Consider the following 24,412-nt stretch of genomic DNA (forward strand, 5'->3'; position numbering starts at 1 on the left):
TAGTTTGCCAAAACAAGTAATTTTGAAATTAGCTAACCCAACAAGCACCACTACATGAAGTTCTCACATTACCTGTCTGAGGCTGCCATTATCAGAACATTTAGCAACTATAAATAAAGATGCTCTAGAACACAGGATTTGAGCAGAAAACACACCTGGAGGTATACCTGTATTAGGCAACAACTTACAACACTTGCCTGCCTTTTATACTTTCAGAAGGATTTTCAAGAGGACTTTTAAATGGAAGCCACCATAGAACAGTGTCTACACATACCCTGCCTCAAGGAAGGATAGGAGCAAATAGCAAATAGTTTTTTCCAAGAGGTGGCATATGCAGGAAGCCTGTCAGTGCCTTGTAATTCCAGTTACAGTCTCTGCCCATCCTACCAGCAAGAGCAACATGGATGTTAACATACAAAATGGGCTCTGGGAAACAGAGCAGAGCAATGGTAGTCAGCTGTACATGATGCAAATGAATGGGTCAGGGATTACTGTTAAAGGGGCCTCTCTTACATATTTGTATACATATTTTTATACATACATATATAAATATACACACATGCTTTAAAATATGAAACAAGGATGAATATATAAACTTCAGACTTTCTATTTTCAGGTGCATTAACATCTGCTGTACAGACACAAAAAGCCAAAAAGGTTAGACAAACAACTATATGCAACTTATGACTTAATATGAGAGAACTGTGTCTGCTGCCTGTCTCTAGGGACTGTTCTTTCATTTGGGGCTAACTGAAAAGGTTTCTGCTTCCTATCTATTTCTATCCAAATGTAAAAGCTGTGACTTCAGCAGACCCCTTCAACTATCACAACTGTTTAGAACAACATAGTTGTATCCTTCATTGGGTCACTCCACACCTTCACGTGGCTAGCACGAACAAAACACTAGTGCTCCATGGAGAATTTTCTCCATATAAAAAAAAGAAATTACTCTTCCCAGTCCAATCTGGGAATGATTCTGCTCCACCTTCAGTATCAGACTTGACAGGTAAGAAGACTGCCAAATTTGGTAAAGCCACCCACCCATCAGCTTCATGCAGGCTCAGGTCAGCTGATGAGCAGCATTTCTATTCTCTCCTACCCAAAGCAGGGCACAGAGAAGTAACATAAAATCCAAAGATTTAAAAAACCTTTAAGCATTCTTTTTACATTACTATTTCCATCCCCATTTGCTTAACTTAGGGAAAAAAAAAAAAAAAAAGGCAATTTTCAATCCAGAACCACTGTCTATGTGTATGTAGATGCCTGACACACCCCAGTGACTTGTTTTTATGGGAGTTGCGCAGTAGTCCTTGTGTTGCCTCAGTAACAACTCCTACACTAGGATACTTGAGGAAACCAGGGCACAATTTAATGAGTACCATGGCACGTACTCTGCAGTCCTAAAGCTACTTCAGTAGTGTCTGGGAGGAGGCTGTTTACTTCTTACCTTGGCATTTACAAAGAGACTATGAAGTAGACTCTGTCACCCATGACACGTGCAAATCCTAGTGCTGTGCAGAGCAATGTGACACAGTTACTGGCACAAATTATACCAGAGAAATGACCAGAGTACATGTATTGGGTTTTGAGGTTTTTTCCTACGTATCTTCTACTTTTTTTTTTTAACCCTGTCTGAATGCAATTTATTAAATCAAATGTTCCTTAAGGACAAAAAGACAGAAAAAATGAAATAAAGGAAAAAAAAATTTAAAAAAAGAAAAAAAAGAAAGTCTTATGAGCCTTTAGAGAGAATAGGGAAGATCCTGCAAGGAAAACATCCCAGCTCAGTATCCACTAGACTAGTGAAGTTTTACAGTTCCCAAACAACATTCTGGATTTCATATGCTGACTTGCTGATGGAGCTAGCCTATAGTAATGAAGAACTGGTGAGCTGCAAGCATACCACTGGTAGCAAAAACAGCAATGAAAAAAGCAGGACAGATGCTTTATGAATAGCAGAGATGGATGTGACAGGATTTCCAAAAGCTGATAGGGAAAGTTTAAAAGGTAAGCAAGTAAACAAGCTAGTATGTCTTCCACTGGTTCTACCTTTTTGCTCTTTGTAATTGGAACCTTGTTTATAAAAGCTGTTTACTTCTCCCCCTACTCAAACAGCCTGGAGGTGCCATACCAGTCTGGACTGAATCTGAATGACTTTTTTTTTTAACCTTTTTGCATTTCTGCTCAGGAAACAGGCAGAAGATGCAGGCCAGAGAGCCAATTCAATAATGATTTTGTGATTTTTTCAAAGATAGCCAGTTCCTAAAAGGATCTGAAGGGTCTATAGGTGTCAAAAATACAATTTGCTCTAGAACAACTACAGCACCTCTTCATATTTTTATAGCAATTGTTAGGGACAACATGACATTGTTCTTGCAATTAGGGGACAAATGCAACAGTCTACAGGTTCTGACAGATCTGATGTGCAGAAAACAGCACTGCACTCAGAAAAAGATGGCTACCTCATATATACTATAACCTCATTTTACACCCAAAGCTCTGCAAATTACAAGTGATTCCTTAAAGCGGTCCACTAGTAAGATCTTTGTGATTAACTTCTCTATGATCAGAATTTAATCCAAAGACAAGGACAATCTAAGGGGAAGAAATAAGGATCCAACAGTCAATATAAAATGATAGCCATGTGGAAAGCACAAACTCCAGGTGGCATGTTTGGACTTTTTCTTCCTTGAGTAATGGTGACCCCAGGTCTGGCTGTTGTTTATTTTTATAGTATTTTTCAAATTACACTCCAATTTTAAGCATTCATTACTCTTTAGAGATGGATTTGACTGTAAATTTCAGTGCTGGTTCAAGAGTGCCTACGGTTTGAAGGAGGGAATGCTTTCCTTACAGAGAGACAGGCTTTGACACATTGAAGATTTTAGCTTTGTATGTTATATTTTTTTATTTACAAAATTACTCTTTCCTTACTCTGTCTTCCCTGGAGCTCTTGCTATCTGCCTTTGCTTATGGCAGATTTAATTCTTATACATTTTGACACTGCATTCTAAACATTATTTCAGACAATTTTTTCAGTATGTGCCCTTTTTTAATAGAAACAAACTGCATTAGTCCTTAAAAAGAACTACACATAAGGCCAACTAATGAGATCTCCTCTTTACCCCCAGTAAAAAATCTGGACAACTCCTATAAAGGATATTCTATAGTTATTTACAAGTACTGATCACAGAAAATTAACACAAACTTTTCTCTGAATTTTATCATTTCACAAGTGCCTAAAGTATTCCCTTACCTTTTTAATTCTCAGAATATAATGGGAAAACGTATTTACTCAAAATCTTTCTAAAATACAAAAGAAATTACTTTAATTGAATCCTATATATTCAGATAATTATTAGGAATAATATTTTTTCTGAATTCACAAAAATAAAAGGTAAAATAGTTTCTCTCAAAGTAGTTGCTTATGTTTTATTCCTCTTTCTCACATTATTGGAATCTCAGTCATTTGTTGTTCACTGTCACTCAGATGTTTTACTGAAATAGATGGCAATGCTACCAGAAAGCTCTGTCAGATGGCTCTGAGACAACATGCTATATCACCTTAGATGTATGTAACTTACTTCCCACATTTGGTTAACAACAGTTCCGTTTGTTTTCTAGAATCCTATGTCAAGTAACCAAAATGCGAGGAAAATGTAGAAGCAATCCCCTGAGTATACAGAAACCACAGCATCAGCCCAAACAGCTCCTAAGGCCTGTCTGAACTAAAATGTATTTTAACATTATGAAATATTTTAAACAGATTTAGAAAAAAAAAAAAATCTGTATTTCCAGATCCAGGACTGAAATTGCCTTTTCACCCAGACACCTTATAGCTGGGTTTTATAAATGCCTTTATGTTGTTACCATCATGTGCTATATGTCCTCCTTTTTAATATGAGTTAAATACAAAGATCAGAACAAATGAAATGCAGCTGGGAAAGAGAAACTGCAGTTGTTTCCTCAATTTTAAATATGCATGTAGATATACTTAGAGCATTTTAAAAAGTTGTATAGACATTTAAAATGTATTTAATCTAACTAGTTAGTTCTCTCAGATAGCAATGCTTCTGTTTGAGTATTAGTGACAGATGCTGTAACTTTTAAGTACAAAGGAGAAGGATAAAACAAGCCTTAACAGTTTTTAATCCCTAGTATTCTTCTGAGGGCTTTGAGAGAATGAGTAAATATAGTTTCAAAATTTATCACGATTGTAAAGGTCGTTTACCACTGTATTTAAAACACTGGCATTTCTCTTCATTACTTCTTGGTATTAACTTAGACTTCTCACAGCATTCTCACTTTTCTGGTGCATACCAGCAGTGTATTCCCCTACAGACTTGAATATGTTCGGAAAATAAAAGATATGTAATGATTTGATAAATAGCTTAGGCACGGTTCTTTATCACTGATAGCTATTATGAAGAACTAGCTCCTGCGAGAAAAATGCAAAAAAGATTATGAATTTTTAAACATATGAATTCTCAAAGCAAACCTGAAAAGGAGAGTAGCAAAAGGGAGGAATAGGATTCATTATGAAAACCAGCAGATAATTGTAACAAAAGCATATTATAAAAATGAGTCATACAGCAAAAGAAGAAACAAAAAGCAAAGTGGGAGGACAAAGATACCACTGAAAAAAGCACACTGAGCTAGATAACATACACAATGCATTAAGTCTTTTAAGTACTCTAATGCAACCAGCCAAACCTGCTGTCTTTCAGCTTTTCTAAACACAATTACATCCTTTGATGAGCAAATGACTTATGAGACACTATTAGGTGTCACCCTTCAGTCTATCACATATGCATACTGTCATCAGTTAGCTTATCATACTCCCTAAACATTTGTCTTCAGTGTGAGTCAAGAAGTTATCACATGCTTTTCAACAAGATTTTTATATTCCTCCATAATACCATGCCATTGAGTTTCCATGCTGCTGCCATGCCCTTGATCTCACCAGCACGTAGACAAATAGAGATGCCTGGCTCTGTGTTCCGAGACATACAGCACCACAGCATACTACGTTATTTCTTGCCTGCATGCAAAAGAAATTAAGGGATAACTTTTCTGTTCATCTCGGGAATCACAGGATAAAGGAGGCCCCCGAAATTAATTTCTTAGTTGTAACAAAGTTAATGTAGGGGTAGTCTGTTACACGACATAAAAATAGATTCTGTTCTCCCTAATTACTAGGATAGAGACCTGTTGCTCTTTAGGCATGCAACATTTCCACAAGGGGATAGCAATGGAAGTTTCAGAAGCTGTTTTAGAGCTGAAGTCCACAAAAGCATTAGCAGCAGCAACTTTGTCAGACTGCATTGACACAGATCCATGGACTGAACTGGTTCTGTTCTGACAGATCAGTGATTCTTAAATAGGCTGTATTTCATTCAGGAACACGAGCACATAATGCAGAAAGCACATTCTGATGTTTAACCCACAGTAGGTCCAGTGGTTTTTATATGCATACAGCTTTGTGAGAAGGTTCCCTGGTACTTTTAGCATCCAAACAATAGCCCAAAGGCATGTTTCTACCATTCTGTGAAAACAATTAATGCTAAATTGTTTCAGATCTGCTGGCAATATGTTTGTAACTGGGAAAGCTACAGTTGTTGCAATGGGCACTGGATTTACAAGGTAATTAGTATTGACAATATTCCCAAACCTACTGTCATGTCTGAGTGGATGACATTTCCAAACTGTGCTGAGATACTTATATCCTTCTGTGCTCATAATTTCTAACAAATTACAGAAATAAAAAGGAAAGTTGCAAGTTGTGGAATTCATTCATTTTTGATCAAGTTTGCATTGAAATTCTGTTTTTCATACAGTGGAATGGCTGCATACTTCTGATAAACAGCAGCTCTTGTTCTGTTGCTTCAAAGAACAAAACCAGGACAACTACCACAAGAACAGTGGCAATGGAAAGAACAAATGATGAGAAATAAAGGCAGATCATTTCTAGTCAAGGAGCAAACAAATATAATGAAAATCCATGGCGCACTCATTTTTGTGTTAAATCATTGCAGGATCATTATGTTTTGGGTAATTTTACATATACATACATGCATATGCAACTGAAATTATAGTAATATCAGAAGAACTGCTTCATGGCCTGTCTTGTAATTCACCATTGAGGGTTTTAACTGCTTCGCTGTATAGCAATAGCAATTCACAAACAGTATGTGATAATGTGTACCATAATCAGGAAGGAATTTTCCCCAGGAATTGTCCCCAGACAGTCTTTGGAAAGTTACTACTTGGAACAAGAGCTAATATATAAGCATGACTTTCCCTTTTTTGCCTCGTTGCCCTCCGTAGGCTAATAAAATGAAATGACTGTTCCAGAGTAAACACTCGTCCATGTATTATTACTTAAAAACTGTAAAAATAACACATGGAAAAAAATAACAACTGCATGAATGTAACATGAAATGATCTGTAATGTAAGATTTAAGTACAATCAATACGTAATTAGACCTGCCTGGAAGAGGCAATACTTTTCACACTGTTGACCTGAAGGATATTTTTTCTTATATTTAGGCCAAGACATTTCCTTTAACTGAGATTTCAAAGTGCAGTGATATGCTATTTCAGAAATACAAAACCAAAGCAAATTCTACTATAGCATGTGGTGGTTGAGCTGAGGTATCATGACTGAGGTTCAAATGCAGTAACTTCACTGCTAACTACAAACTTAGCTAATAAAGAGAATGTAAAAGCACCTCCTTAGCTTTGCGTCCCTATTAATTTAGTAAAAAACAGTACACACAACACTTGGAATCAGTTTTTACTAGAGAACACAGCTCTGCTAACAAGAAGCCCAACTTCTTATGGAAAAGGACCCTGGCATTGTCAGTTAACATTAAGTGCAAATTTAACTGCCTGCTTGTCTGATCTGATCACCATGGTACCCAGATGCTTTATAGATAAATATGAAAACATAATCCTTAATTCACAGAGCACGCAATCTGCCAAGGTAAATTTATACAGGGATAAACTCAAAGGGAGCTGTTATTTTGAGTGCAGCGTGCAGGTCTAAGTCTGGACTAGGTAACAACACCAATATTGGAGATTTGCACAGAGGTCAGAAACTTTAGTTATTTCTTCAAAACAGACTTTGATAACCATAAATTCTGGCAATAGCTACATTAGAGACAGAAGTGTAGCTTAAGGTGGGAGACACAGGACAGTCACAATAGGTTCTGAAGGTAAACTGAGGCAAGGAATATTTTGTGGATCAAGCTGTACACCATGAATGTGGAAGGAGGGGGTGATTGCTATTCCAGCACCAGGAGGGTACTGGCATTTCCAAGATTCATAAGTCAAGCCTGCCTAAAATAAGGAGATTAAAACAACCCTAAACTTTGGTTTCTTTCACATTGCTTCCAGGTTTCTGAGAGTTTGCCATGTACTTGGATCACACAAACAAGCTTTGTTTTGTAACAGAAGGAAACTAACTTAGAAGAAAGAAGATTGATTGATTCTTATGTAAACCCTTGTTTCCTGGAGCCGAGCTTTTAAGTAAAGCATCAAATATTATAGTCGCATAGCAACCTCCCCACCCCCATTACAGGTGGACTGGTTGGCCAGTTGCACCTTTTGTGTTTCTCTAGGCTGCACAAACACAGCACTTGAATAGGTAGGATTTATGTCAGCAGGGTGAACTTACTAGTTTGTGGACAACTTGTATTTAAGAAAACAGGAGTTCTACCCAAAACAGCCTGAGGTGGAAACCTGTGACGTTCTGTGTTTATGTATTCTAATATATTATGAAAATGAATAGCATCTAATGTCTTATAAATTTACTTTACCCTCATCTTATGATTTCATTATTCAGCCAAGTAGAAGGCAATTCAGTGCAGGCAACACTATGCTTAGATAGTCAATTTTTATTTGCAGTTAATCACTAACATTTTTGGAAGCACTCCGGTATTATATCAGATAATCACAATTAACACTAAATTTTGTATCACTGATCCTAAGTGAGAAATAACTGCAATCAACACTATGTTTTTAAAAGGCTTTGCCTATGTATTTATAACCAGAATAAGCATACACTATAAAACAACTGAGGCTGAATACTGGTATGCAAAAGTGTGCAACACGGATTACAAATAAGTATGTTCTGCCCCACCTCACTTTGTTCTCCTTTTTATTTGTTGCATGATGACTGCTATGCTAAATACTAGCAAGTTCCCTCTTTGATTTCAGATCATCCTTTGATGCCTCTATTTTCCTTCCATATGCTTCTACTTTCTGTGCTTATTATTACCTTTGAGTATTAATACCCTTAAAACCGGGATGCGCATGACTTTTTCCTGAAATACGGTAAAGTTAAAATACTTCAAAAATGATTCATCATTGTAAGCTGTGACTCACAGTAGGATTCATAGAAAGCCGCTTCTGATGTCAAATAGTAATGTGGCAGGAAAAAGTCCTGTAATCTAGACATAAAAAGACCTGAAGTTACTGCCATGCCATTTTCTCTGTTGGGCAGCTGCCAGGTACGTGCTGCTTGTCCCCTCGCTACACTTCCAGCCGAGACAGAGTGGTGTTTGTCTGCCACCTCCCGGGTGAGTCACAGTGCTGGGGACACAGAGTGGTCACAAGCCAACAGGGACAAGCCGCAAAAAGAGATCCAGCCATGGTAATGGTCATTAAACACATTTTTAACTAGGTTACAAAGTCAAACACTCAAAAATTTGAGAACACCGCAATTAGTGAACTGTGCTGCTGCATACATTACTTCATCTTTATCCCTCTAGCTGCAAGGCTTGTTTTGGACTCCACTTTAAGCCAGTACACAAATAGCATTATTCTGTTGGGGTGGTTTTTTTGGTTTGTTTTTTTCGTTTGTTTGTGTGGCATTTTTTATCTGGGTTGGTTGGTGGTTTGTTTTTTTTTTAAACTTTGTTCTGCAGTTTGAGTTTTTCTAGATTTCTTCTGGTTTTCTGCCTGGAAATTTTGTCCAGGCAGAACTGGAGAATGTTAGTCTCTCTCTGATTTTCAGACACTTGGACACTGTTGCAGCCTGGCGGTAGGCATGCAGGAATGCCATAGGAATTGGCTGCTGGACATGCAAGACTGACTGTGCACGTAGTGGAGAACTGATCTGCACGCATACTATACACCCAAAGCATTCAGAACACGTAGAACTCGCTGTATGTAGACTATAAATGGTACATCCATAAATATCTGTCCACAAATCTTAAGAAAAAAATGTAACCCTGCCTCTGAGGATATCCAGCTGTTGGCTTAAACAACTTTCAGCACTATTTTCACTGCTTAATGTTGCATCATTAAAATACAGTTTTAAACAGAGATCCAGCTTCAGATTTCATTTCATTAAGGTAAATTTTCCAAAGAATCCACAAGGTAATATAAATAAACGTTGATGAATACTAATACTGATCCACAACACCAACTAGTGTTATAGAAAGAGAACAACTACTTATACTGGGAAAGAACGCTGGAGTAAAAAAAAAGCAAGATTTAGAAAATGCTTGTTTGGTCTACGTGTGGCTTATACTTTTCTTGGAAAGCTGAACACCTGCTGACAAAAAATAAATGAGGCAAAACTGTGTTGAATAACATTAAACGATGGCCAATTCAAACAAATGAATTGATGTTGAGGAGGCTAGAATTCAATTCATAATTTTAACATCTTATTACACTGTTAAAATACATTGCTGCAACTATGCAATCCACTACGATTATTTTCTACTATTCACTAATCCATTCACTTTATATGCTAAATTTCTAGATTAGTTTCACTCCTTAAATACATTAATTTTAAAACCTGACAAATTTCTCTCTATTCTCCAAAAAACCCCCTTCCTTTCATTGCATTGCACCCATATAATTTGCCACTGCATGTCACTGATTCTCTTCTTTTTAATTTCATAACAGACTGTGATCATGAAGCCAAATTCACTGGGTAACATGGGACACAGAATTTCATCCTTTGCTATTCCTGTCATAACTTATGTTTCTGTTCCTGTAATCTAGACATAAGACACTTTTCATGACGCATGACCCTCTCTGCACTTTCCATATTATAAACCTCTACTGGGATGATCACCACCAGCACCTCAGACACTGGTAGCTGGAACAACAGACACAGTGTATGCCTGCCATGCCTTTCTTGCGCAGATCGCCTACAGCAGTCAAATGGGAAAGATGACAACAGAAGCATGAATTGGAAACAAGGCAGAACTAGAATGAAATAAGACAGCTCCTCCCCAACTGCTAATGATAAACAAGACCACTATTGGATCCAGCAACATAGAAGCAGCAACAGATCCAATATGCAGGCTGCATCATTTTGACATAGTAAGGTCTTCTGTATTCCAAACCCCACAGTGCATGTATCAGTCTGAGTCTCACGTAATGAGCAAGCAGCTCACTGCTCCAGTCTCCTACTTCAGCACTTGTAAATCATATATTTTGAGCAAAGAAAGGCTCTCTGTAGCACTGTGCTGCAAGTGACACAGTGATCAGAGTGAGAAAATGCCCAGAAAGAAACTAATTTCAGAGAATATTACTCAGACAACAGATCTGATGCCACAGCTCCTACCAGTCACATACCCATGCAAAGTTTCACACACTGACATTCCTGTCAGCTGAAAGATCCTTACAGGATACCATTTTCAGCTGAGCACTATTGCCTTCTCCTCCTCACCACCCAAATACCCCCAGCTGCTTGCTTCACTCTTCACTACAAATTCCAGCAGTACCAGTACAGAGCCCAAGAAAACAAACTCAGCAAAGCTTGTTAGCTGGGGTTTTGCTTCCTTCCTCATCTTTGCCATTGATGCAACCAATTAGCACGACACACCTCACTCTAAACCAGTAGATGTCAAATGGGGAGCAAAACCAGTCTGGCAGAAAGATGAATTTAATTCTTAATTATGGCCTATGGGAATAGAAATTTAGACTACCTTCTTTTTTTTAGTTCACAGAATTCCCATGGTGATGTCAATTTAGAATACAAAAGGACAGATTATGGGCTCTATAGGGGTACTCAAGTACTGCAAAACTCTCAGCTGAGGAAACAACAGGGCCCACCATCACGCTGGCCAATAGCAAGACAGGGTTTCTCAGTTTTCAGGTCAACCTCTCTTCACCCTACCTATGCTGAAATCCATCTCGGAGGAGGGGTGACACAGCCTCCAATAATACTATGATGAAGTGGGGAGGACAATTCCCAGCATCCTCTGCATTCAAAGGTAGCTTGAGATTCAGCATTAACACATAGAAATTAATAGGGCAATTCAAATCAAAGAGCTGTAAACATTCTCTCTAGCATTGAGTAGACATAATTATATCTGTGACTGAATTCTTTCAAAAAAAAGTTTCTGAACAATATTTTTAGTGGTCATAGAGTTGCACTAAAAAGGTTGCACAAAACCTGCAATTTCATAACTAGTATTAAAAAATAATCTGCTGTGGCAGCTAAAATCACTTGGAAGACAGATACATCAGCTGTATTTGATAACCACTGCCCCAACTCTGTGAAAGCAGTTTCCTTTCAAGTTTGTTCCACTTTACAGTTTGGCAAGATCTTGGCCTGGCAGGCTTTAAGGTTCAACATTTTATTTGTTATAAGACCTCATTTTCTTCCAGTTTTTTTAAGTGACACATATTTTTTTTCTATTTTTTTCCAAGCAGAAATATTTAAGTACCACTGAACTGTAGGTATAGTAGTCTTCAATTCATGTTCAGTTTCAGATTTGTTTTCAATTTCTGCAACACTCACTTACAGAGCAGTATAATCCACAATAGTTTACTTGTTAACTCATAGCTTGCCATTAAGTTTCATGTCAATTACTGAACTAAGCATGAATCACTACAGCATAGTACATATTAGCAATGTCCTGTTGCTTTGATATCACAAATCATCTGAAAATTAAAGTGCAGCCTTCCCAAGCAGACAGGCCTCTAATCATGTCTTCACTGCTCCAGTTACCTCGGGCTAGAAGCCTTGAGCTACTCTACTCGAGATGATGCAGCTGCAGAAGGAAGCCACGTTCTACAACAGCATTTGAGCTACGCAGAAAGAATTAGCACCTAAGTAGTTGTAGTAAGCTTAGCTGCTGCATCACCATTATTTGCTCTCATACCATCAACAAGAAAGCTCCAAATCAGCCTTTCAAATAGGTTGACTAACAAACTTACAACACTACTGAACTCAAGCCAGTGGACTTTTGTATGAGGCCCAATTTTAAGTTACAGCGCAGCAAAACTTGAGTTAAGCTAACACTTTCGAATCTAAACTCTAAATTCAAGACAAGGAAACATTTTCAAAGTTACTTTGAAATATAACCTATCATTTCCACACAGGTTTTGTAAGTAACACTGCCCCTTGTGAGATTGACACCAAAACATAAACACCTTCATTACCACAGAGTTGTGAAAAAGTTCCCATTTAACTGCAAAACAAGGCAAGCTACTAGGGCTGAAGTGGTAAGGTACAACATATCAATAAGAATTTAAAATTTAGTTTTCTTTCTGTATGTTAGTGCTTCTTTTAATATTCTCCAACTAACACATTAGAGTTAAGACCGTGTATTAGAGCTGCTGTTCATTCAAACTATCAGAGCAACACCTGACAGAAAGGGAATAGGCACTACTTGTATTTACAGCAGCTGGGCTTTTGTCCAAGGTCTGTTCTATGCATGGAATTACAGAAATCAAGAACACCAGTTTAAGAAACAGCATATTATTTTATTATGTGGGGTGAGGGGCTATAGGAGGTAAAGAGCAAAAGTCTTAATGACATTAGGCATCACTTATTTTGCTCTTTACTAACTCATTCTATTGGACAAGCAAGATGTCATTGATGCTGTCATCATTCAAAACCACCTTTATCAATTTATGAAACTGAAGGCAGCAATCCCCAAACCATAAGCAGCTAAAATTAGAATAGAAATATACTTGAACAAAAATCCCAAAGAACTAGAACAAAATTTCAACCAGGCCACTAAGATAGCTGACACTCTGTAGACGTGAAGTAACACATGTATTATCTAATTAGAAGTTTCACCAGTGTTGCTTTAAGCAATGTACAAGGAATTGGTTCCTAGATGGGAAATGGAAAAACATTACATTGATGAATTGGAAATGCAGATTTTTTTGAAAGAAATTGTATTTACATATCAAGTATTTTCAGAATGGAGTCTGTTGTAACATGGAAGAAATAGCCCATAAGAAATAACAAATTAGCCTTATTATCGTAGAATCACTATTCTCTAAGAAATCGGAGAACAGGACAGCGTATCTACCAACACAAATGGATAGGTATGTTTGTATTTCACTTCTGAAGAATAACAATCAAAATTCTTCAATGCTGAGAAGTAAAATACTACTCCACAGATTGGTCAAGTAAGTGTTTACTATCTGCTCCCTTTTTTGGCAGGGGTCAAGCTTCAGAAGAAAAGACTGCACACTATGCTTTTCTTATGTCCTCTTTCTACACATTACTGTGGCTTAAGAAGGTGACTTTTGGAAGATGAAGCAGAAAGGAACCCATATCAAGTGACTTCAAGTATTTCTGCATACGTATGACTGTATTATACAATTTTAAGAACACTTACACTGCTGTTGTGAAGGCAGCTAAGTCAGCTTTCACCTTGGTATCTGTCAAGCCTCCTTTAATGAATTTGTTTCATACAGCAGTTTCTCTGCAGTGGCTGGTTCAAAGCCCTTCTCTCACGAACGGACTGGCGATTACTTTGTAAATAAAGTTAAGCAGATATAGGGGTAACTGCCTCCTGTGTCCCTGAGGTCTTTTTAGACAACGACCTCTTAGCCTGTCTTGTGAGCTTGCTTCCTTGATTAACAAGAGCTCTTGTGAGGTGGAAGGGATGGGTCTGCTGCTAGGAGACATTGCTGATGCTTCCTCACCAAGGGCAGAGTGTCGGTTTGCTGCAAAGAAGTGACTGTTCAAGAGGCAACGCCTCGTTAAGGAAATAGGCCATGATGAGCCCGCAGGGCCAGGGCTACAGGCCACCAAAACCTCCTAGTTTCTGCCCGCTGTCCTTCAGAGTTTCAACAACAAGCTGTCCGCCAGGAAACGGGGACCGAGCGATGGGAGAGAAGGCCCACACTGCGACCCCTACGAGCGCCATGACTACGGCTACCGCGGCCCCCAGGGCTCTACTTGGCCGCCCTTCAGGGAGCGCCTCGCTCGCGGCTCCGGGGCGGGCCCCAGCACTTCACCCTGCCCCTACGCGGCGGGAGACAGGCCTGCCGCCCACAACACCGGGGAGCAAGGCCGGGCCGGGCCGGGCCCCGCCGCGGGTGCCGGGCCGACGCGCCCCCTTCGCCATCGCAGCCTCCCTCAGGGACGCGCTCACTGACCACTTCCGCCCCAGCGCCGCGCGCCGCCGTGACGCACTTCCCCCCGCGCGCCGCCACACGGCGGCGGCTCCAGCGCCGCCCCCGGCTTTTCCCAGCGTCCCCCGCGCGGCGCGGCGCGGCGCGGCGCCGCTCCTCCCCCCGCCCCCGCTGAAAGCCGGACCGGAGGGGCCGAGCCGCCATTTTGTTGCTAGCGCTGCTGGAACTCCGGGCCGCAGCGGTTGGCGCGACCGGTGGAGCTGCCCGCGGCGGCGGCGGCAGCGCCGGGCGCTTTTTAAAGGGTTTTTTAATCTGTTTGGGGCCTCTGTGCCCCAGCCCCTGTTTTAACACGCCATGTCCGGAGAGGGAGCGGCCGGCGACCAGGTGAGCAGGAGGAGGGCTACGTCGCAGGCCGCTCCCTCAGGGGAATAGCGGGGGCTAGGGCCGCCGCGGCGGGGGGGCGGCCCCGTCCGGGGCTTGGCCGGTGGTGGCGGCGCTGGGCAGGCCCCGGCGGGGCGGCGGGGCCGAGCGTAGGGCGCAGCGTGTGGGGCCGGCCGCCGCCCGGAGCTGCCGTCGGGCTGGCGGCCGCGCCGCGGGCTGCCCCGGGGGCTGAGGGGAGCGGGGCCGGGGCGCGGGAGCGCGGCCCTTGCCTCTTCCCTGCGTCCGTAAGCCCCGCCGGTCTCCTCGGCGGCGCGGTCGGCGAAGGGCTCCCCTCCCCCGCCGCACACACCCATTTTGAGGAACGCGAGTTTATGCCGTCAGCGAAGCGTTGCGCGGGGGGAACGAAGAGGGTGCGCGGAGCCGCTCCCGCTGTCCGCTCTCGGTACAACCGGTCATGTTCTGAAAACTATGTCTGTCTCAGCCTTCGCGTTTCTGGTAAGCGAACTTTGATGTAGGTCGAGGTGGACAATAGACACTCCAGCGAGCTTCGCCTTCCCGATCTCATTTATTCGTGGTCATTGACTACACGCACTCCGGAAGAAAATTGAAAGCCGGATAAGCCGTTTACACTGATATATTTGTAGTGTTTTGTGGAGTGAGCGTTTGCTGAACATACACGCTTAACATATAAGGTTGTGTGCCTCTCTAACAATACCCTTTTCCTCTAGAATAAGGCATTATTAAAACATCTTTAAATTAGAAACCATAAAAGTATGCTTAATAAAGAATCTTCTTTGTGGTACAGCGTTCTTGCTCGGGGGGGGGAATAACTACAGTTGGTTTTGGCTTGGGTTTTTTAATATGCTAAAATATGTATTTATCATAACTTCTTATTTTCTAGGCAGGTGCAATCAGAGTATTGTATGTCATCTTTTTAAATCTGGTGTTACCATGAACTATCTCCTACTTACTGGCAGAATTTCTCTAAACAGGTCTTTTTAGTAGTGAGAGCTATGTTTAAAATCAGTATTAATTGAAGCGGTGGGGGTGAAAGTTTCTGACTGAGGGAGGACTGATTGATAACACTGTGGCATGCCTTAGTGGCCAATGTAGCCTACAAAAATACTTGAAATTAAGCTGATGACTTAGTGCTCCCTTAAGAAGCTTTTCTTCGAAGAATGTCAGTGTCTTTACAAAACAGGTTATGTTTCTGTGTGTCTGGGCCTGTACTCTGAAAGGGTGGTGTGTAAACTCTTTGTAAGATCATCTATTTGGGGGGAGAGGGGGGATTAGGAAAGAGAAGTGCTCAGAATGTAAAATGCACGGTTTCTGTCTCATTAGGAAAATATCCTATGAATTGCCAGCCTGTATGCACAAAGCTGGTCAAGTTAATAAGTATACTTGTAGTATGCTTAAGCAACAGATTGTTCAGAATGGTTTACTTTATCACAAGGTAGATGGCTACAAAGAAGTAAGAATGTGTTACAGTAACATTTTGATACTGTCTATGTGTAGTATGTTTCACATTTGAGCTTACCTGCCTCAGTATATTTTTTTTTAAAAATTACATTGACTTTAAATTGCATAACTAAACTGCTGGTTGAAGTAGTGTGTTTCTGTAGCTTGTAATATGTTACTATTTAACCTAAAGAAAACCAGTGCTGACTTAGGTTTTATTTTCTTTTGCAAGGGAGAATTTAATATGCAAAAGCTTGAGTTATTGTCTCCATACTGAAGTAAAAGTTATTCTGAGAAGTAACAGCTTTAATATTGTGATGCCATATCACAGAGGGTTTTATCATTCAAAAATTGCAAATCGTTATTTGCAGCCTATGTAAAGCGTGTAGTTTAACATATGGCTTGGATTTTGTTTTTTCGATCCGTATTAAGGTTCATCCTTTTTACCCATTGTGATTACTGTTTTCACATTGGGTGCACTTTAAATAAAAATAAAATTAAAAAAACCAAACAAACAAAACAGCTCTTTTATAGGTTGGGTTAAATTATTTTTTTTCCTACTCCATCCCCTTCATGAAGGCCTCTGGATTCTGGTTTTCTAGAATTCTCTAATTTTGTTGTGGTCAGTTACAGCCCTTCCATCAATTTTTTTTCAGTTTCACTAAGTTGTCCTCTACATTTATTTTTTTCTTACCCTGGCAGACTTCTGTTCCTTACTCCTAATGTTAAGATAGGCTATAATTTGATATCAGTGTCTTTAGCAATACTACCATGAAGTTTTCTGCACTGTAGGCTACCGCTCATCCAGTCGTGTGGTGAGGCAGGTGTACTTTAAGTAAGCGTTGATGCCAGTCTAACTGTGGCCTTATAGAGCGTGATAGACCTAAATTCACTGGGCCTCTGTGGAAGGAGGAACAGCAAAGCATTGTGATGGGGGCAGTTATGCCTTGCTCCCTTCCCCGCACTGCAGCTGCTATATATTGGAACCTAGTGCTATCTGAAGGGCTCTCTTTACTTTACATGTACAATATTCTTACAGTTTTAAATGTTCCTTTCTGTGGGAAGCCGAAGCTAAGCAGAGGTTGGATTGCTTTCCTATTCCAGGTTTCATCTGCTGCTTCTGCGACCAGCTTCTGAGCTTTTGGGTGTCATTTTCATTGACTGTCACATAGTTCAGTATAAGGGAGTGACTGTACAGTTACTTTGCATCGATGTTGTGCATAAGATGTACACATGATAGTGCATGATGCAAATGTTAAAGATGTTTGACAGTCAGCTTTGTTAGCTCTGACTCACTGACACACAGAGGTGTCTGCTTCTTGCTTCCCAGATCTTAGGGTTTGGAGAGGACTTCCAAAAGCAGCCAGGTGAATAACAAATTGCTATGCTGTCTCCAGCAAGTATGAAGTTGTGGTAGTGTGGGAAGGAAGAACAGAGTGGAATGTTGGATGTAGGGAGGGTGGGAGAGCAAGGGTATTGTAAGGTTAAAGACCCAGCTGGGGTTTAGGAGGCTTTGTTGTACCAGGTACAGTGCAGTTGTGGTTGTTTCATGTTCTCTAACAAGACCTAAATTTGTTGTGCTCTTTGCCTCTTTCTACCATGGCAGAACCACTGTTCTTCTCCACTTAATAAATATATACTTGCCAGGCATCAATTTTATCTGAAGACTTGATGCAATATTTGCTTTACCCCTGCATTAGTTGCCTTCTAATCTTTTAAGGCTAGAATTTGTATTTCACGCTTCCTGTAACTGTTTCTAAGATACGTACCCCAGTCTGTGATGCATGTTACTTCAGATGAAAATGAATCTGGTCCAAGGCTGAGTGGTGGAAAAAAAGATGTTTGTATTGTCTCTGTGACTATAAAAAAAGACCTCTAAAGCAGTCTATTCCAGTTTCTTACTGGTACTTTTGTCCCTCTCTACGCCTTCCTTTCATTCATGCCTTGTGTCTGATCCAGTGCATCATGTAAGTTTCTGAATTCTAAATGCAATAATAAATGTTATTGTAGTTAACTTTAGCTTCATATTTTAAAAATAGATGTCACTGAGCTCACTACTGAAAGCAAAAGTTTATTCTTGCAAGATTATGTGGGTTTAACGTATCAGGAGGAACCATTTGAAAGAAACTCCCCTAAAAGCATATTGTTTTATATATAGTAAAACTGGGTTTACTGTCACTGTTTACATCTACTGTAGGAACAGGTTGTAAACAGAATGAACACCAGGATTGGTGGAGGAAGACTTGAGTTGGTAATGCAGTGGGTTTTTTCCAATTTTTACACAATTTTAAATAATCTGTATTTTAGCTGTGTTTCCAGGGTCAGTAAGTTCCAGGTATACTAAGCAGAAGTTAAAGCAGAAAATATGTCTGTCTAACTGCTAACATTTGGGAAATAGTCTCATGAGGAAAGAACGGTAATCATTACTAGAACCCTCTTGATTTGTTCAGAGATATAAAACTACCAAGATTATGTTGGGGGGTGGGGCAGTACTTACAAAAGTATCCTTTTTAAATTACTTAAAATTAATATGCTGGGTTTTATCTGTTGATAGTGACCCAGTCTTAAGGGACAATTTTTTTTTCAAGGTTGTGTTCACAGGTGAATTGCCTTAGTGCTAGAAGAGAAGAAGGCAAGGCATTAAAAATGGATTTAAGAAAGTGCAAGGATTGATAAGGTGTAACTTTAGTGTAGCGAAGGGATGTGTACTGAAGAAAGGATTTTAAAACTTCTGTGCACATACAACTGTAACTAACTTTAAGTAAAAAAAACTTAGGCTGGACAAACCTGTAAATTAACCTAACTGGACAACTAACAGTGCTTGTTAAGATGTGTGTTAATATATTTGAAATTATATTCATTGGGTCTGTTACAGTCCAGGCTATGCTAAACTGTGCAACAGCCAGTCAAAACCTTCTAACAGTAACTTCTATCTTAATGGACGTAAAACTCCTTTTGGATGTTGAACCAATTTGACTGAACTAGCCATTAAAATTCCTGCCTTTTTGTGTACAACAGCCTATATGTCCTGTTTGTAGAAGTTCTCATTTCATAATTAGTGGTAGTTTTTAAAGCATCTTAAACTGGCCACTTCACAGATGGAACAGCTGTTTAAATACATTTCATTTTCACTACAGAAGATCCTTTTGTGGAAACAGGAGGATGCTTTAAGCAATTGGGTGCCTTAGGTGCTGTGAATAGTTGAAAGAGGTGTTTGGCTAGGTATTTTTCTTATGCACTTTGAAGTCATGAGGGTTGATTCTCAGAGGCCTCGCAAAACTGTTAACTGTTGCTTTTAGCAGTAAGGTGTAAACCAATAATTATTCCTTGAAGGTGATTGATAAATAAATTCTAGTAAATACTAAAAGTCAGCTTTGTTTCTTCTGTTCTTGTTCCCTCAGACATCCTTTCTGAATTCAAATTTGGATTTTGTGCAGTTGTTGTATTTTGCAGGAAGGAGCTCCTAGACTTGTTGGAGAATTTGGTTTTAGGTCTTTTCAGATTCTGGAAACAGATCATAAAGATAATTTTACACACTTAGTATGTGTGAAACTAAAAATCCGTTGCAATTTATCTGTGCATAAATAGTAAAAGGGAAGCTGTGAGTCAGACTAGATGGTAATAAAACAGATACTTGTGGACATGGAACCTCAAGTGCTAAAATAATTCTGTGACCTTCAGGGGGTTGTTTGTGGGATAGGAGCCCGATTATGTGGGAGTTGTACTGAACACAGTTATCAAAAGCGGAGGAAAAAAGTATTTTTCCAGTTTGTATGCAACAATTCTTTGCAACGATTTTTTTTTTCAGGCAGTAAAGAAAAGTTAAAAGCCAGTATCTATCTGATTAGGTGGTTTTATGGTAGCTTAAGCTGGTCTGAGTTTGGACTGCTAAAGTCCTGTATGGTTTTGCATCCTTTATTCTGCATCACATCTGATCCTGAAATGAAGGAGCTGAACCATTAGAAAGTTAATCACTTTTCTAATAGGATTATTTTTCTGCTGATTTAACTCCCTGAACTGGCTTGTTACAGGATGAGATTAACTAAGTGCCTCTGTTAACCAGAGGAAGGGACTGAAAATGCTTATCTAGGGGCAGGATCATGGCAGTGAACAAACACCCAAGAATTAAGTATTCACAGTGTTAGATATTGGTTGTTGTGCAAGCAGTACAATTAAAAATACATAATCAAAAGCCACATACCCTTGAACTGTGATAACAGCAGAACTGAGCACAGAGTGCAGTTAACATGCAGTTTTCAAAACTGGGATCAAATGTCTTTCTGGCTATAGTTGTGCTAGGTTAAAAGTCAAGCTCCTTTTTCCCTTTTGTTGCTTGCTTGCAGATGTTCTCACAGGTTTGATGTGTAACTGAATGCATCTTTGCTCACACTCCTAGTTCTGGCAAAATGGTCCAGACTGCAAATCCTACATGTTGATTTCTCCAATATATTAGGAGTGGTTATTTGTGAAGGTGCAATGTAATGAGGCCTTGTTTTGACTCGGATATAACCAGGACGCTGGTTTGCCTCTCTGAAATGTGGATGGCTTTTATCTGTCCTGAAGATGGATAGGGACAGGAGAAGGAGCGCTCACTGGCCTTCAGAAGTTCGGTGTTTTCTTACATATGATGTAAGGTACAAGCAATTTCAAGTAGTCCAGTTTAAAACCCTGATCATATTGTTATTTTCAATTCTGTAGAGCTCGTATAATTTTTGTCTTATATAACTGCATGGACACTTTATCTGCTGCTGCTAAGTGAATATTTGCAAATTTAGGAAATAAGGTTTTTTGGGTTTTTTTTCCAATAAAAGAATGAACATTTTATTATGCTACTTACATGGGTTAGGAGTCCTGTATCAAATGTACAAAATTAATGTAGGATTGCTATGATTATGCATCTTATCAGCATTTGTTTTTTCACCAGCTTAATTTATTTCAGCCTTTTTGAGTTTATTGCCCTGTATCTGCATAGATGAAATCAAATTCCTGGAAGCCGTAACTGTTTCACTGCAGTATCAGCTGAGTTTTGTGTGTCACATGGAAAGGTTTGAGATAATACAACTGAATTACTACTAAAATAGTTGATCTTTTTAATCAAATTAATTTTATAATTTAGTTTACTGTGGGACTTGATACTTGCCTTCCAAGCTACACTGCTTTGCACTAAGCAATTAATGTTAAGAATGATTCAAAAACTGAATCAAAGAATAATGGTCTTTAAGCTCCTGTAAAGCCCCTCCTACTGATTTTTTTCCTTTTCTCTTTCATGCACGGCTGCTATTACATGTCGGTTTAACAGTTCTGCAACATCTTTGATCATTTGTTAATTTTATAAGTAAATTTAATTTGAAGTCTTTTAAGGGATATGCCTTGAATTATATCCTGCTAGTAGGACTGACACAAAAACTGGTAGTGCTGAAAACTATTAAAAAATATGGTAGCTTTTTTAAATGATAAAGTTGAATTGCAATGTATAACACAAGCAACTGATGTAGTGCATTTGCAGAGGTTGACAAAAGCAAAGGGGCAGGGCATTCCTGAAAATAAAATTGATATTTGTAAGTAACTCAGGCTTACTGCATTTGCTAGCCCCAGCTTTTTCTTTTCTTTAAGTCACTGTTTTGTACAATAGTTCACTGGCAGCTTATCTTCATATAATGCCACTGTAAATGGTGTTCCAGTAAAATTCATTAATAATACCTTGGATTTCTATTTTTGGAACACGTGCTTTCCTTCAGGAGTGATGTGCAATAGTGATGCTTGTTAATTTTACTAGAAGGCATACCTCTGTAGTATCTAGTTACCTTCCGTTTCCCTTTATATGTGTGTGATGGCACCTTTGACAGAGAGGAGTATTAGTTCTCTCTGTCCTGTTTACTGTCTTTTTCATTTTCAGAGCTATGTATTGACCTAGATCCAATATTAAGAATTAAAATTATTTCCTTGAAATAGTCTTCTAGCAATTGACAGGTTTCTTTAGAATTTTCTGTACAGTAAGTCAGTCGCTACGTTGTGCAATACAGACTCTTATGTTCTAACAGTAATTATGTAGCTAACTTGTAAAATTTCACAAGAAAGATCTTGTAGTAATAATTTACAGGTTATTATCGCTACATCTCATGAAGGCAAGAATTTACTTGATAGTGTGAGTTGAGACTGCTTAACATCTGCCTGAAAATGAGTCAAGTTTAGAAAGTTAGTAAATAAGCTGTTTGGAGTACAGGTCAGAACAATATTTCGTGCTTAATAAAAAACTTAGTATCATTTAGGGTTGTAACAAGCATGTATTTTAAAGCTTGTCTGCATGTGATAATCAGGTTGTAATTTTTTTCATCTACTTTGTGCTAACAGTGTTAAATCTAGAAAAAAAAATCTGGAGATAATAAACTAAGATTTCCACAAGTCTTTAAAAGAACACTTAAACCTATACTACAGTAGTAAACTATGTTAAAAAGTTAACATTCAGTTTGGTAAAGCTTTTGGTATCAAAAAAAAGCTTTTAAACTCCAATATGAATATCTGAGTGTTAAAAAAGCGGTTTAAGGTAGTTAGTGCCAAAGCTACAGGAAGGCAACTTGTAAGAATACTCTGATTGACAGATCAGAAAGTTAACAAAGAAATTGTGCTTGGATAACATGTATATGTTGCTGCTAGAACTGCCATCTCCTAGTTTTCTTGTTAAATCTGTAACTTGTGATACAAAATACTTACTGTCCTGCATATACTGAGTGACTCATGCAGCAACCTGAATTTGTTTGGCTGAGGTCTGTAATAGAAAAATTGGTCTGGATTTACTTTTTCCATCTTAAAAGTATCAGGTCAATAAATCTGTTTAAAATTCATAGTGCAGTAAATTTTCTGGCAGCTCAGATTTGTTCTCATGTTTTAGAAACATTTAGTCAGTTTAGTCTAGCTTTTTGCTGGATCACCAAATATGTAGAACTTGTTGTGGTAAGAGTGCCTTATCTTACTGAGACAACTTGTTTTCCAGATAAAAGTACAGTTTAGTAACTCCAGCATAAAAACTGAGATCTGGAATGTTACACTGTCAGAATGTTGTCATTAGCTTGACTTTGTAGCTGGGAACAGAACTTTTCAAACTCTACTTGTGATCTCTTATGTCTTCTTTTTAATTTTTCTAGGCTGCTGAGTATGTCCCAGAAAAAGTGAAGAAAGCTGAAAAGAAACTAGAAGAAAATCCATATGACCTTGACGCTTGGAGCATTCTCATTCGAGAGGCACAGGTTTAGTGACATAGGATTACATTTCCTTATCTATGGTCCACTCGCACTATTTGGTTCTGGAGTAAAATCAGCATATTCATTTACATAAATCATAATATTGTAAATGCTGTTTTGATTTTCAATTTTTAGAATCAACCTATAGACAAAGCACGGAAGACCTATGAACGCCTTGTTGCCCAGTTCCCCAGTTCTGGCAGATTCTGGAAACTGTACATTGAAGCAGAGGTTAATATTTTTACATTTTTTTCTTATATAACATTTAATAGGAGTTTAAGTTTATACTATCATAAGCATAAATAAGATAGGCACATAATATTTAGGGAAAAGGGGATTTTAAATATGCTTGCCTTTATTTTGTAAAATAGGTATGAAGGAGTGATTAAAATGAATTCTAAAGTATTGGGTCTTTTATGAGTTGATGATTGTTGCATTATGGAGTTGCAACAACATTAAAACCGTTTCAATGGTATTGGAGTGCTTTAGCCTTTTATTTACTTGTCGTGTCAATTTATTGCCTCCCGTGTCATTTATTTAGAGGACTTTTTTTTTTATTTATACATACCAACTTATTTGAATGACTTTCTGTGAATGTTTGGGTCTTCTAATTTTTTTGCTTTCTTAGGGAATTGAGTGTTTCTGTGAATAGTGTTTTCCGGGAGGGTGTGGGATGGAAGCTGATTTCTGGAATGAAAATGCTGGGGAAAATGCATTAGCACAACTCATTAGCTTCCAAAAATCTGAACAAAATTGTGATTGTTTACATAACTATATAAAACTTCCCACTAAGTGCATTGGTCATTTAAACAGTCTTTAAAGACATGCCATGAAATGCACTGTATAATCTGAGTATTTTTATTATTTTTTTATGTAGCTGATATTTAATACTAATACACATGCTTTTTGCGGGCATCTTCTAGCTGCACATTTTTGTTAAGAAACAGATCTACATGCTAAACTACGGGGGTGGGGACCTGTGTTCTGTA

At 38.9% G+C, this 24,412-nt stretch overlaps 2 protein-coding genes across 2 annotated transcripts in view; one reads left to right on the forward strand and one right to left on the reverse strand.

The window, feature by feature from the left end:
• HIPK3 (homeodomain interacting protein kinase 3) overlaps positions 1–14,359 on the reverse strand; it is a 114,343-nt gene extending 99,984 nt beyond the window's left edge. The window contains exon 1 of the mRNA XM_069803964.1: positions 13,605–14,359. The gene's annotated coding sequence lies outside the window, so the exon portion shown is untranslated. The remainder of the gene's footprint in view (positions 1–13,604) is intronic.
• Positions 14,360–14,471: 112 nt separating this feature from the next.
• CSTF3 (cleavage stimulation factor subunit 3) overlaps positions 14,472–24,412 on the forward strand; it is a 50,975-nt gene continuing 41,034 nt past the window's right edge. Inside the window, exons 1-3 of the mRNA XM_069803967.1 lie at positions 14,472–14,730; positions 23,328–23,429; positions 23,559–23,654. Of these exons, the coding sequence (XP_069660068.1) occupies positions 14,701–14,730; positions 23,328–23,429; positions 23,559–23,654 (228 nt within the window). The 5' untranslated portion in view covers positions 14,472–14,700. The remainder of the gene's footprint in view (positions 14,731–23,327; positions 23,430–23,558; positions 23,655–24,412) is intronic.

Source organism: Haliaeetus albicilla, chromosome 16, assembly GCF_947461875.1.
Source record: "Haliaeetus albicilla chromosome 16, bHalAlb1.1, whole genome shotgun sequence".
Classification (NCBI taxonomy): domain Eukaryota; kingdom Metazoa; phylum Chordata; class Aves; order Accipitriformes; family Accipitridae; genus Haliaeetus; species Haliaeetus albicilla.